A 15,265-nucleotide genomic window follows, 5' to 3' on the forward strand; every position below is an offset into this window, starting at 1 on the left:
ATTAGTCCTGCACGTAGCACTAGAAATCTCACGAGTGGGGTAAAACACTGACTTTTGGTTTGGCCTGGCCTCCGCTCTTCATGGGGGTAAAATTTGGAATGCCACACTTGTTGTCCTACAATGTTAAATTTTATCTCGTGCAAGGGGTCCCCTGAATAATGTATATCAAGTACTTGAAATTTATGATAATGAGATGCGTCAGTTTTTCCTTTCTGATCGATTGGTCTTTTCGATCAGATGGAGGCCAGACGGCCACAAAATCTGCTAATTAATAACAGAGATTTAATTAAGCGGTTTCCTTGTCTTAGTCGCTTGTGCTTATCTTTGTGGGAGAATGAAATCTGGTTCTTTTGGAAACCTAAACAATCCACTTTTTGAACTTCAGGCTACAAACAATCCGAATCGAGTCTTGATCCAGTTGAGCCGAACCTTCACTTAATTTTATCAAATTTGAATTCGAGCTCGATCTCGACAAGCTCTCAATGTAAAATTCGAACTTGAACTAGATCTCAATTTCGAGTCAAGTTGAGTCCGAGTTCGAGCTTAAAAAAATTTACAAAATATTTTTATTTTTTTAAAAATAAATAAATAGTAATTTATCTATTAAAATATATATATATCGAATCGGTTCACAAGCTAACAAGTTGAGTATATTTAAACTTGAATTTGAACTCGAACTCGACTTGGTCAGTTTGAACTTGACTCGAGTTCGGTTTTGACCAAGATCGACTCGAACTCTGACTCGAACTGTTCACAATCAGCTCTCTAACAGTTCGACTTGTTTGGAACCCTAACTTCTGCGACCAAATTGTGTAACATCAAATAAAGGACTAGAATATTAGTACATTTAATAAAGTTGTAGACCATGGCAACGTACGTTTGCCCTATTCAGTAGTAGTCTAATGCACTCCAAAAGAAATCTCCATTACCATTTTTTTTTTTTCCCTTGAAAACCCAATCTTGAGATCGTTTTTAATACGAATTCCTAATTTCTAATTCGTCAATGGAGCACCAAAATCTTTTTGTCTTTTTTTGAATCGTTAATTTCCCTAAGTGCATGATTAGTCTGTCCTTTCAAGATAAACGATACACGTAATAAACCAAAAGACAGAGTCGTGTCCTATTTGAAGATCCAAGCTGACCAGTCACAAAATCCTTTTTCGAATTCCAGGGAGTTGGGAGAAATCTTCACGTAGTCCTTTGTTTTCATTCAGTGAAGCGATGTCTGAGCATTAACCAAAATTCCATGAGGCATGCATGACAATCTGGGATTTGATGCTTGAGTGCCAACTTAATTTACCATGCATGGATAGCAGTTTATTCAGTACTAGTTTGGAAGGTATAATTAGCTGGCTGGCGCTGTTATATTAACAAGAACTTCTTTTTTTTTTTTTTTGTTTTTTCCCGACAAACCCCAGAATTACTATATATATATATAGCCTCTAAAAATGTTAAAGTTCAAGGGTACCTTGTTGACATATTCTTAATTAGACAGATCCGAATCAAGCCTACTCTCTGGTCCTTTCCCATCGTCTTCATTGCGATCCATGTTAAGGAAAGATATATCTTCATATCGAGTGGCTAAAACCACTCGAAAGCTGATGCCCAACATAGAATTTGAGAATCCAAGGTCTGCCCCCCATAATGCACAACACCGACCTCTAATTTTCAAAGCGTGAGAAGGATAAAGAGTTCTTGTTTCATCCGACCCCACTTCCTTTAGATAAAATCAAAGCACAAAAGACCCCATGCATTCAATTATCCTCAAAACACAACATCAAAATTGTTACTAGAAAAATATTTTATGATTTGCCATCATTCTTTATTATTGTAAAACACTTCATATTGTTGTGGACTGCTATAAGAGCGAGCGACCCTATCTACCACCACTCTCCATCATTTCAAACACCTACAACGTCCCTTCTTTCTTTCCTAAAACCTCACAATTCTCCCTCTTTTGAAGCTTCTTATACACATCTCTTCCTATAAGTATACAACTTACTTTACATTTGTTTCCTTGCATTTCAAACGACTTTCCATTTCACTTGCAGTATATGTTTTGAGATATGTCCATTGTAGGACATCCAGCCCCTGATAAGATGCTCACGAAATCCGTTCACAGGAAAAATGATTCCGGCGAGCTTGATGTCTTTGAGGCTGCCAAGTACTTCTCTGCTGCCAATGAAATTTACGCCTACGAAAATGGTGCAGCTTTTGCACAAAAGGGCGTCAGAGATCACCATCATCATCAGGAAAAGCAGGCTTCAAAGGCTGGAAGATTTAGCTTAGACGTGCCAATGAGGAATTCAAATTCAATCCCTTCACAAACTACGGTCATGGAAAAGCAAATGATGATCAAAGAAAAAAAACACAAGCAACCAAGCTCCCCTGGTGGTAAACTTGCTAACTTCTTGAATTCGCTTTTCAGCCAAACATCTTCGAGAAAGAAGAAATCCAAATCCACCACCACTACACAATCTAAAAAGGACGATCAAGATGATCAGAGCCCCGGTTGGAGAAGGAAAAGGAGGAGCAGCATTAGCCATTTTGGAAGCGCGACAAATTCAGTCGATTCAAGGTCTCTGTATTCAACTTCAAGTTCAGGTTTTAGAACACCTCCCCCTTATGCCCACACTCCCACAAAGACGTATAAGGATCTCAGAAGCTATTCAGATCATCAGCAAGTTATCTCCTTCTCCAAACAACCAGGAAATCATGTCAAGTCCAATAATATTGCGGTACAAAATGGTGTTCATGCTGAAAAGAAACAATCCCAGTACAGCATGGACTGTGCCTGGTTGGATGATAAATACAAGCTGGTTGATCACAATCTGCAGAGTTTCAAGAATGCTAACGTGGGATATCCACAGAAAATTGAAGCGAATAATTGGGCTGATCGGTACTTGTCCGAGGAAAAGGGATTCATGAAGTTCAACGATGCTGATGATGGTGCAGATAGTGATTCAAGTTCTGATCTATTCGAATTGCCAAATTATGATTTGGATTTCTATTCCAGTGGTTTACCGGTTTATGAGACAACAAATATGGACAGCATCAAGAGATGTGCACCTATATCTAGTGCAGCAGCAAGATAATTTTATCTCCACTTCTCTCTCTTAATTCATCACAAGCACTTCATTATTGTCGATGTTGAACTTAGAAATTGGTGATGAAGAGAAGATTAATTAAACCCTTCTTTTGGGGGGGTTGAGATCCAGATATGGTTTAAGATTCTCCCTTTTACGTTCTTTTGAATGTTCTGCACAACTTTTTTCTGTATGTACAGTTTGGAATGTTGGTTGGTCTCAACTTTTTTCCCTACTAGTTTTCAAGTAAAGTCATATATAGTGCAAAAACAACAGCATAGTAGCCCTCCACCACTATAATGCTATTCAGCTTGGTGTGTACTCGTGCACTACTAGAGATCCTCTTCCACAGCTCCACTTCCACTAGTGGAAGAACAAAGAATCATCACACCATGTGATAGCTATCCTTTTTTATCTTTTGACTTTGGACATAAGCAAAGAATAGATTTATCACATGATCTCTGTACCTAATATGTAATGCATAAAATCTAGCATGCCATCATATGATTGATTAACAGTAGTCACTAGTACTAGGAAAGTGGAAATTGCCTATCAAGTCCCTTGATTATTTAGGAATTCATCTACGTACTAGCAGTCAGCCACGTATGAATTCGAAAACTTTTCATACATAATGTTGCTTTTGCAACATATATACTGAGGTCTTATTCTTCAGCCAAAAACAAAGCCTCCGCAATTCACTGGCCTTTGTCTGAAGGGCCAGGAAATTGTTTGGATATCAAATTTTTTTCAAACAATATTTCGCTTGTATCATAAATATATTTGTCAATCCACCTTTTTATCTTCTATCCATCATATCACAAAAAGTGCTACAGTAATTATTCTAAATAATATTTCAAACAATACTCTATCCAAACAAACTAGAAATTTCGACCCCCTTCTTTCCCTTAAAAGTCATAACATCCCTAGTTAGATTATAGTCTTGCATAGCCAAAAGAGCGCATTCCCAGAATTTTTCAGTCTTGAACATGATTGGCTTGGATAATATCTACCATACCATTCAAGTGCGTTTCCAAAGAAATCAAGAGAAAAGAAGTATGATTAAGTTTTGTTATTTCCTACTCCTGATCCTAGCTTGGTTGAAGGTTATAATGCATATATATTGAAAGTGGTTTGAACATTTAGCCTTTTTTTTTTCTTTACCCTTTTTGACGCTTAAATTCAACTAAATATGTGATCCTGTTGAAGGATAATGTTGGATTCTATTCCAGAACTAACACCAAATATTGCTTAATTTTTAATGACTAAACTGTATAATATTGAGTTTTAAGGACTAAAGTATGAAATCTTTCAAACCCATGAGAGAAAATCCTTCAAGAATACAAAAGATAATCCAGCAGCATGAGATGGAAATGATTATGGCTTTTTGCATTAGCATTATTGACTTGCATCTTGTTCTGTCGTTCTTAATAATTCGTCGGGTTTAAGCATGCCAGGGACTCATGTATCCTTGAGTGGTGGTCCAAAAAGAGAAAGGTCCATTGTACGGAGGAATTGATTTTTATTTCTCTTCTAATCTTTAGGGTCTGTTTGTTTCGGGTGAAAATGTTTTTCAAAAAAATATTTTCCTAATTTCCCGTGTTTGGTTGCATAAAAGATAATGAAAATAATTTACTATATAAAAGATTTTCACTCATCTTGTGGAAAACAACTTCTCTACCAGACTTACTAAAGTTGTTTTCCTAAATGCACATGCCACGTCTACTAAAGGTATTTGTCAAACTTTCAAAACTTGTAATATGTTCAAAATATAAATAAATAAATAAAAAGGCCTCACCTTGCTCACTCCGATCTCATTGACATCGATGAGTTCGCCTTTGATGCTGACGAATTTGCTGGTGACACCGACACTGTGAATTTGTTAACGATTTGGATTATGGTCAATTCTCATTGTCTTTCTTCAATCATTTTAATTCTCTTTGCAATGTTTTCTTAATCAAAATTACGTATCTTTAGCTCAAACTTGCCTTCATTTTAATGCCTTTGAGATTGTGATTTGATCATTGGTATATGATCTTTAAACCATATTTCATATATGAGTCAATAAGAGCAATAATCATATGAAAAAGAATAGAGCCTATTTCTGCAACTTGAGAAGATATTCATGCCTACTCTTCCACTTCCATTGATTGACCTTAATCACCAGCCATTTCATGGTCTTGATATGTCTAGCTTGGTAATGTCTTTTATGGCGCCAATAGTTATGAGTCAACGAATTGTCCTTATGCTTGACCTGGATTCTTTCATTTTGAGCGGTTCTACTATGTTTAGTGATAGGAACTAGGAAGATCGGTTCCAGTGGTGGAAAAGAAAAATGGGTGGCAGAAGGAGTTGAATTTTGATAATAATAATGCAGTTAAAAATTTCAACCAAACATCAGAAAATATTGAAAAAGGTGAATATTTCCTGAAAAAGAACTTCCGTGAAAAATATTTTCTTAAGGAAAATACTTTACATCCTACCAAACAGAGCCTTAGTGATAACCCTTATCCAGAGAAAATCCAAAGTATATAATTAGGTGGTTGATTCACTAAGACATACTTTAGTCTAACAAAACAACTAAAGAATGCAAGTGTTACCTAATTAGAGTGGCTTAATATTAGAGCCAAAGTACCTAGTCCTAATATTAATTAGAGTTAATTTACTGTTAAGTGAGGTCCAAATCTGATGACAGGTATATTTGTGGTGGTAACAAAAAGGTAAATCTAAGGTAATCATTATCAATGTCAAGAGGATCTAAAACACTAGCGTGTACCCAGACAGATTTCAAAGGACACTTCGATGTTTCAAAGGTTGGAATGAGACTGACAGTTTTTTTTTTTTTTTTTTTTGGTGGCAAGTTCTGTACCTTTATTGATCAACCAATGAAGCGTGAGATTGACAGGTAGTTTCTAGTTATGAACATTTGTATACACATCTGATTTCTAAAAATTCATCATTTGATGGTCTATTCCAAGGCACAAATATTTAAACCATGTCATTCTATTTTCATTGTAAAGAGTGGTATCTGCTTAAGAGAGTATGATGCACTAGATGCAAAACTACATAACGATCACAAGTTCTCAATGAGAAGAAATTCTCTAGCATACATACTGATATATTCTCTTACTTTTATCAACATCTTCACTCTTCGAGTCTTGACATGAATCTTTTCCACCCTCTTTGTAGCATACATTGACATTGTATAATTTTTTTTTAATCAATCGTCATATTCTACGCCTACTCCTACTCTAACTTATATTAAGGGATAATTCAATTGGACCAAGAGGATTAGAGGGAGAGTATCCGATCTTAGACTAAAGGGATGTATTATTGCACACGTTTTGAATTTAACTGCACGTGAAGAGATTTGAACCTAAGAAGTTCTACAATAGAACTACTTGTAACAATGGAAATGAAGAGTATAACAATACTTGTAGAAGGCATTTATATGGCTACATAAGCATATTGGCATGACAAAGAAACCAAATAAGGTCTAGTGATGCGCCCTTTTCCGTAGCAATCTTGGAGTTGGAGGACTTGATAATGAAAATAAATGAGTGATGGGGGGCACCAAAATGGGGGCCGGATGAGCATGCATATCAGCTTTGGAACCACCCGAGTGGGTGGAGGGTCCAAGCGTGTTTCAACTTCAAGTTCAAAAGAGAAAATTCCACACACACACACACGCACATCAGATCGGACTAGAGAGACGAATGTAACCCAACCCAGAAATTAAAGAATTAAAAAAAAAAAAAAACCAGGAACCTTTAAGATTGTTTGGGCTGGCTGGCACCGACAGCTAAGTTAAACTAACTATTGCAAAATATTGTGCAATTAGAAATTTAACTTCTTTTTTTTTTTTTGGGAGGGCGATAAGTCTAGCTGCAAAGTCCATGAGGCTGGCTCTTGTGGATTGAAATGATCAGTGTCCATGTTGGTCAGATCTGGCAGCCATGTTGGATGGACATGACAAGTTTTGACCACCATTTTTTGGCCCATAATATTGACAGGTAAGCATATGGAGACCATCGCCATATTTTGGCCCATGATGTTGATTAATATAAACATGGACTTTGTAATCGTTTTGGGTAACTTAGATGAACTATAGGCTAATTCAAAGTTCCCCGGGAAGAGGGAGAAGGGGAGGGTGGAACTATAAATATTCAAGAAGAACTTACAATTTATTTGTGTTCTTAGTAGTTATTTAAAATGTTGCCTTCTTAGATGAGAGAATATACATGATATTTGCACTAAACTGCGTTGCGGAAGCAGCGTTTCAAATCTACTTTTTTTTTTTTTTTTTGGGTTCAAAATTGTTCTTTTGAATTAGGTCCCAAAGAAGAAGAAGAAAAAGAAAGAGAAGAAGGGGTATGAATTTTAGAATTTATAAAAGAAATATATCAACTTAGAATCAGAATCATCATAGAATTCATCAAAAAGGGAAGAAAAACAAAACTTCATAGACAACTAAGTTTGAGTTGTTTGAGGATTAGATACACCTAATTACTAGGTTTTAGCAATTTGTTACACTTAACCCTGCATAAAAAGAAGAAGAAGAAGAAGAAAGAGGAGGAGGAATTTTAGAATTTACGAAAAGAATATATCAACTTAGAATCATCATAAAATTCATCAAAAAGAAAAAAAAAAAAAACTTCATAGACAACTAAGTTTGAGTTGTTTGGGGATTAGATACACCTAATTACTAGGCTTTAGCAATTTGTTGCACTTAACCCTGCATAAACAAGAAGAAGAAGAAGAAGAAGAAAAAGAAGAAGAAGAAAGAGGAGGAGGAATTTTAGAATTTACGAAAGGAATATTTCAACTTAGAATCATTATAGAATTCATCAAAAAGAGAAAAAAAAAAAAAAGAAAAAACTTCATAGGCACCTAAGTTTGAGTTGTTTGAGGATTAGATACACCTAATTACTAGAGGTTTTTAGCAATTTGTTACACGTAACCCTGCATAAACAAAAACTTCTTGGGTTTGGTAGCGGCTTAGTGCCCACTAGTCTTTTATTATGCAAATGTAAATGGAGGGTTCAGTGCACAACAATTGCTTATTTGCACCAATACCAGCTTGCCTCGGTCTCTTAGGATTAAATGGGCCATTTTTTTGGTCTATGGCATGGTTCATAAATCATAACTCCTTCAGAAACATAAAAAAGTAGTATGCCTAATTGTGGTTGATCGTTGACCATCTAGTTTCACGCTTTAGACCTTTAGTAATCAAAAAAAGGGGAATCAAGAAATTGAAAGAGAGATGATGTGCAGTTTCAACTACCAAATCCTTCATTTCCCCACAATATAGATTATAGAGGGACCAAATAGACCAACACAAACCCAAAAAAAAAAAGGATAAAAATAAAAATAACAAATTAGAAGAGTTGTTCTTTACCCTCCCCACATCTTTCAATGGTGACCACAAATTTTACACATTTGTATGATGTCAATCAACTTTTGTCTTTTAAAAAATGTGAAAAGCACTTAAATTCTATGGCTTTGCTTCGTTTTGATTGAGGAATTTGACAAAAAAAAAATTTGAAATTCATTTAAATCGTCTACTTATTTGAATTCCTTAATATGCATTTGGGGTTTGTAATACATCAATTATTAAAATATATTTAAATGCTAAAATAATTAATAATTTACAAATTCAAATACAAACAACAAAAGAAATTTGAGAGAATTTCAGAATCTTTGTCAGCTCTCTCACACCAAATGCTATCTACTTAACAAAAAAATTTTTTTTTGGCACCAGCCAATCTTAATGCTTGTTTGGATACAAGTTTTATTTGATAAAAAAAATTTGCTTGCACCGTAGACACATTATAGACATGTTTTTGTACTATCAAGTTTCAACCTTATCTCGTATTATGTATCACATCATAAAAAATATTATAATATTATTTTAAATAATATTTTTTAATCACGTATTCAAACACAACCATTGAGTCATTAACTATTGCAAGAAAAAAGAAAAACAAAAAAAAAAAGTGTGATATATTAAAAAAAAAAATGTATTGGAATGAGATATCGATAGTTGATGTTCCTTTTGTCGTCCAAAAGGGGAAGGCAGTGGGAATGATTACTGAAGTTGACTCGCATCGCTCCTGTTTCTTCCGGAAACCCCGATACTAGCAGCACTACTCCGTAGAATACAGCTCTGATCATCCATTTCCCAATTATTTTTCTTCTATTTTCTTGCTATCTTTGCTGCTACTCGACGAGGTACAATACTTAAATTCTCCATCACTAAAGCTGCTATCTTTATGATATTAATTTGTTTGTGTTTTACCTAATTTTGTCAACTGGGCTTTCTTTCTTTTTGTTTTTCCCCACCTTTTCTTGCTTGATTCTTGATTTTTCTGTAGTTTCTGCTGATTGATTGGTTACGGCTATGTCTAATAGTGGAAGAACTTGATTATGTAGGATGGTTTTGTAATTTCTGCTGCTCCTCCTGCGATTTCCGGTAATCTAATTGAGCAAAATGTTTCACTTGTTCTGGGATTCTTTTAGTAGGCTAATTGAGCAAAAAGGTTCTCTAAATTTGGAATTTTAGATTGTTTACTGGGCATATTAGTTTGTGATTATGGACTGCCAACAGAGTTTAATACTGTTCTCTTTGGTAAACTCTATTCTTGTCGTGTAATTTGCCTGTGTTCAAGGGTGGCTGCAAAAATCTTGCTTTTTTTTCCCTTTATTTTGGTCTCAAGAAACCAAGGCTGGACTTTGCTTTCTATTAGTGTGTTGATAAATTTGATATGGTTTGGTGTGTAGGGCATTTGGTCTATTACCAAGATGGAGTCTTTAAGCTATTATTTGGAGCCTAGGGGTCCTCCTATTTCAGAAGATATTGGGTTACCGGTTGATCTTCTTGCAAGGAATAAGAATCATGTAAAGGATTGGGATCATAAAGCACTTTCTGATTTTTATAAGAACATGCCGAGTTTTGATAGAGAAACAGTTGACAACATGGAAGTTTTGGAGACAGACTTCTCTAATAGAACAGAAAAATTGCTTTTTGCTAATCCTGGTCTGGGATCTTCTACTGATAAGACTAATGATGACTCTACCAATGTGATAGCATCTACCTCTATGGTTAATTTTGATCCATTCCTTTGGGAGGGATGTGCTTCAAAAATTTCTGCAGCTGCTGCTGAGACTCGTACTCAGAAAGAGTCAAAATTTGATCCAAAGTTGGAGAGACAAACAGATTCCAGAGAAGCTGATAGTTTATCTTGTTCAAAAGAAAATTTGGTTTCATCATTGGTGGAAGATTCGTTGCCAGCTAAAAGAGCTCGGACCACTAATTTGCATTCTCAGTTTCCTGTATGCCAAGTGCATGGCTGTAACAAGGACCTCAGTTCCTCAAAGGACTACCACAAAAGGCATCGAGTATGCGATGTTCACACAAAGACTGCTAAAGTTATTATAAATGGCATTGAAAAAAGATTCTGTCAGCAATGCAGTAGGTAACATTGAAGCCTCTGGCCTTTGTCTTGTTCATGTTGTTGCTATTCTTGATGAATTAAATTGCATTAAACCTGATACTTGTCCTTTCATTTCTGGGATTATTAGATAATTAGCTAGAGAACTGTTGCATTTCCAATTGATTTTAGTGAATATATGGTTTTAAGTTAGTAGTTTATGATGATCACGCCTTCCATTCTGACCATCCTGATGATGGGGCAAATGCAGCGTAGTCAGAGTTGCCCCAAACATTTGACTTTGTTGTCCCGTGTTCTAAAATTCAGTCTTTAATGACAAAAAATAATAGCAGATACATGATTGAAAAAGATATGGCATGCTAATGTAGATTGAAGAAATTGCTCTTATTCTTACTTTGTTGATTAACCTATTGGCAGTTTCATGGCTAGTATGCTTTTATTGTAGTTGAGTATAGTTTTGGCTATATAGCTGCTTAGGCTCATAGTAACCTTTTGGTTGTCCAGGTTCCATTTGCTTACGGAATTTGATGATGGTAAACGTAGTTGTCGGAAACGTCTGGCAGGCCACAATGAAAGAAGAAGAAAGCCTCAACTGGGTGCTCACTTAGGTAATCCAGTGATAATTCTTGAGTAACAGTGAATCTTATTTATTCTCTCCTCTCCGATATGTTAATGATTGGAAGTTCATTTCATACTCCTATCATTTCTTAAAAAATTAATTGGTTCTTTTCTCTCTTTGCCAAACTATATTGGCTACATTTATGTATTATTAACACTGTTTGGATACTTAGAGCTCATTGGGATGCTGAATCTTTGATACCAAGTATCAATGCCCCATCTGGAGAGTTTCTAAGAAGAATATCTCAAGGACATCTTTTAGGGAAAAAATTCATTAATGCTTGGTGACACTTAAGGTCTCATGTGTTGAAAAATGAGAAAAGTCTCTAAGAGTAATGTGAAGAATGATTTCTGCTTATAATTTTCATTGAGATAGAGGAGACCCCGGGGTTGGGGGGGCAATGCAAGCGAGGTGGGGTATCAAAGAGGTTGATTTTTGATTATCTGTAGCTTGTCAAATCTTCATACAGGTAAGAAAGCACCATGATGTTCGTAAATAATATGCCTTTCCTTAGTCCTGTTTCTGTAAGCAAGGGGTCCAGGTTTCCCTTTCTCAACAGTAAGTTCAGAACATGGAGGGTGAGAGAGAGTAGGGGATAGGACAACATATTCTCCACCATGCCCATTTTCCATGCATTTAGGTGCAAGGTTTTAACCTTAATATAATGAACAGTGGAAAGTGTATAAATCACAACTATGCTAGTAGAATGGAACTGCCTAAAGTTTTCTGAGAAAAATTTTGTCTAGGAACAACTTCAATTTTTGTGTTATAGTTGAGCGGGATTTATGTCATATTTGTCAATTATTTAGCTCTTTCATGTCAAGCAGTTTTATGTACCATTTGAATTGATTGTCAACTGAACTTCTGGCATTCAATGAAGATCATTTTTGCATTTGACAGGTTCTGAGTTCTTGGAGATGACTTTACTTAAGAGAACATCATTCCTGTCTCCAGAGACATTTCCTGCTGGCTTCTTTTATCAGGAAAGATTTGAGAAAGATAATCATGGCAGGCACTTCAAATATGTAGAGTTACCAATTGACAACTCTCAGTCAGCTGTTGCCCTGATGAATGGTCAGTCTGGTCGTGTACCAATTGCAGATCCACACATCATCCAGAAACAACAGTCTCCTGAAACATGTATTGATACAGCAGTAGCAGTTGAATTGTCTGTGATCCGAGACTCCAGTAGTGCTCTCTCTCTTCTGTCAACTCAATCACAGAATACATCTAGTGGTGCAGCAGGCATTTCTATGGCTCTACTTCCAGTAAATGGAGTAAGACACCATGCTTACGAGTCAACAAAGCAAAATTCTGCGAAGAATCTAGGAATTAATACCGCAAAAGGCTCTGCAAGTAGTGGCTATTCATGTGGGACAATCGATGAGGAAGGAATGGTAAGGGTTCGTGATGGCAGCATGCCTGTTTCCTTCAGAGTCCAGAGAGAAGGAACTTTTCAAGTATCAGATTATAGGCATGCCAACTGTAGTCCTTCTCTTGAAGTTGGGACTCTTGATCTGCTACAATTGTCTACACATTTGAGAAGAGTGGAGCAGCAGAGGAATTTTTTGCAAGTGGAGGAGGAAAACGAGACTTTCTGCTGCTCTTCTAATTTGTAAAGGGTATTGCTTACTCAAGCTGTGAATATGTATGTGTAGTGGATGATCTGCATGTGTGTGTCTCTGCATTTGGTTGTGAAGAAGAGAAGGTGATGACCTGAATATTGAACTTCTACCAGTTTCCTAGTTGCTAAAAGAAATGATTAAAATGTGATAGGGGATATCAAGATAGGGGAAAAGGAGCAAAGGGGCAAGTTCAGCTCAAATTTTCATGGCCTTCAAAAACCATTGAACTGTCTCAAAATTTCTGTGCATTTAAGTATGTTCAGCTTAGTTCATAGGATGTGCGATTTTAGGATTAATTCATAGTAGTTCTTGAATATGTTGTCATCATTGCAAATTTGTTGTTAATGGTAATGTATAATAATGTCTTTGCTGCCAAGAGGGCAAGTTTTTTTTTTTTTTTTTTAAATTATAGTATAAGTGGAATGAATTCGAAATCTTTCATTTATACTCTCTCGGACCACGCAACCTGTCCTTCCCCCTCCGGAAATTTTCTCCCATATTGCAACGCGAATTAGAACCAACTGCGATCGCCAACTGCACATCCATCCATTTTTTTCATGAAAGAAATAACCCTTTCCTCCGGCAGCCCCACCACCCAACTCCACCGATCTCTCTCTCTCACACGCCTTACATGGCTGCAGAAGATTACTGATAGGATTCATAGCGGAGGAGAATTGGTTGGGACTTGGAGAGGAGAAGAGGAGAGAGAAAACCACTGGGCCAATGGCTCAGTGGCCACTAGGGAGGGGCTTAAGTCAGACCTTAGACTGTAGGTGAGGGTTCAAACCTCACTTGCAGTGAAAAAAATCTAAGAGTTGTGCCAGAGCACTCCCTTGGTCTAGTTAGGTCTGTATATCCATTAGCCCCTTATCATAGTCTCCTTAGGCTCCCCCCTCCCCTTGATTAGGATAGAATATGTTATACAAATGTATCGTTGCTGACAAAAAAAAAAAAAAGGAGGAGGAGAGAGAAAATGATGTTCCATCAATTAGATACCTACAATTTTGAGCAGACCAGACAATAATCTACATCGCGATGAATAGAGGAATGCAGACCAGACAATAATCTACGTGGTGATGAACAGAGGAATTGCTAATTTTTGCTTCACTGGTTTGAATCCTCGTAATTGCTCAAATCTTTGAATCAACTTTGGCAGCATATTCTTGCAAGGAAAATTGCTTTTCAGTTCATTGGTTGTTTTGGAAAAGCATGATTTTTAAGGTACTTTTAAAGGTTAAACAAACATCATCAAAAAATCATGAACAACAACAAAATATTTGAAATGGAAAATTGCATTCGCAGAAAAACATTTTACTTTGAAACAAACAGTCCCTAAGTCGTTGCAAAATATTACTCATTTGATCTTTCTTTAATTTCTTTTTAAATGCTTTTTTCATGTAATTTTTGAGTAAGGAATTCTGTCATAATTTACAAATGTACTTGTACAATATACGGTCTATTCAATTGCCATAATAAATTACTTGCATCACCATATATCGTACACTTCTAGTTTTATTATATCACCATACATCATAATTATAGGTGGCAAATAAACCCATTTAACTAAATTTACCCATACCCGCCCATAAATAGATGGATATGAATATCTTAATTTTTGCATATGGGTATAAATAGATTACCCAATAATAGATAGTATTAGGTAACTCATCAAACATAATTAACCCATTTAGAATTGTCATCCTCCAACCCTCCTCTCTTCCCCACCCATTTTTTTCTTCAAATTATTCATTTTGTCATAATGTTAACTACTTTTATTTCATTATTATTATTATTTGTTTGTTTTATATTTTCTCTTAGTTTGTTAACTTGTTCATTTTTCAGCATTACCAATTTATGACAAGTTTTAGGCTCTTTCCCTACCTTTCCAAAATGAAATTTTAAATTTACACATGAAAAAAATGCTAGGGGTTCAAAATTTTTGAATTAAGTTTTTATGTTAACTTTTATAGTACTTAGTTCAAATTTTTATATTCTTATTGTTCAATTATTAAATAGTATGTAATTTTGCAACATAGAGTACGGATGGAAAAAAATTGATAATTAGGCTAATTGAGCATTATAAGTAAATATTTAAAACTAATAATGGATGCAAAGGGTGGTATATATTGATAACTTAGTTTGCAAAAATGAATTTAAATGAGTTTACAAAAAGTTAAAATAAATGGGTTATAAATGGATAATTGGATTACCCAATTCATTTTTTGATTTATCCATTTATACTCATCTAATTAAATGAGTATAAATGAATTGACTTACTTATACCCATTACCTATTTTAACCAATCAAAACCCGGTCAAGTCACTCATTTTGACACATCTACTCATAATATTGATCGATGACTCTGTAGTTCTTGAATAAACTACGAGCTTTTATATAATATTTTATTTCATTGAATTTTCTTAGTCATATAAGAGGAATTCATCATCAATAGCCTTAAAAGTTACCGGAAATACTATAATGAAATTA

The 15,265-nt window shown here is 35.4% G+C and overlaps 2 protein-coding genes across 2 annotated transcripts; both read left to right on the forward strand.

Moving 5' to 3' along the window:
• Positions 1-1,591: 1,591 nt before the first annotated feature.
• On the forward strand, positions 1,592-3,309 carry LOC113717138 (protein BIG GRAIN 1-like E). Its single transcript, XM_027241801.2, has one exon. The coding sequence runs from the start codon at positions 2,067-2,069 to the stop codon at positions 3,093-3,095; it is 1,029 nt and encodes a 342-aa protein (XP_027097602.1). The 5' UTR covers positions 1,592-2,066; the 3' UTR covers positions 3,096-3,309.
• A 5,812-nt stretch (positions 3,310-9,121) lies between these two features.
• LOC113715508 (squamosa promoter-binding-like protein 6) lies at positions 9,122-13,154 on the forward strand. Its single transcript, XM_027239729.2, has 4 exons — positions 9,122-9,314; positions 9,864-10,558; positions 11,039-11,142; positions 12,054-13,154. Exons 2-4 carry the CDS (start codon positions 9,885-9,887, stop codon positions 12,770-12,772), a joined length of 1,497 nt encoding a protein of 498 aa, XP_027095530.2. The 5' UTR covers positions 9,122-9,314; positions 9,864-9,884; the 3' UTR covers positions 12,773-13,154.
• The last annotated feature ends 2,111 nt before the right edge of the window (positions 13,155-15,265 follow it).

The sequence above is a fragment of the Coffea arabica genome, chromosome 11c (assembly GCF_036785885.1).
Source record: "Coffea arabica cultivar ET-39 chromosome 11c, Coffea Arabica ET-39 HiFi, whole genome shotgun sequence".
NCBI lineage: Eukaryota > Viridiplantae > Streptophyta > Magnoliopsida > Gentianales > Rubiaceae > Coffea > Coffea arabica.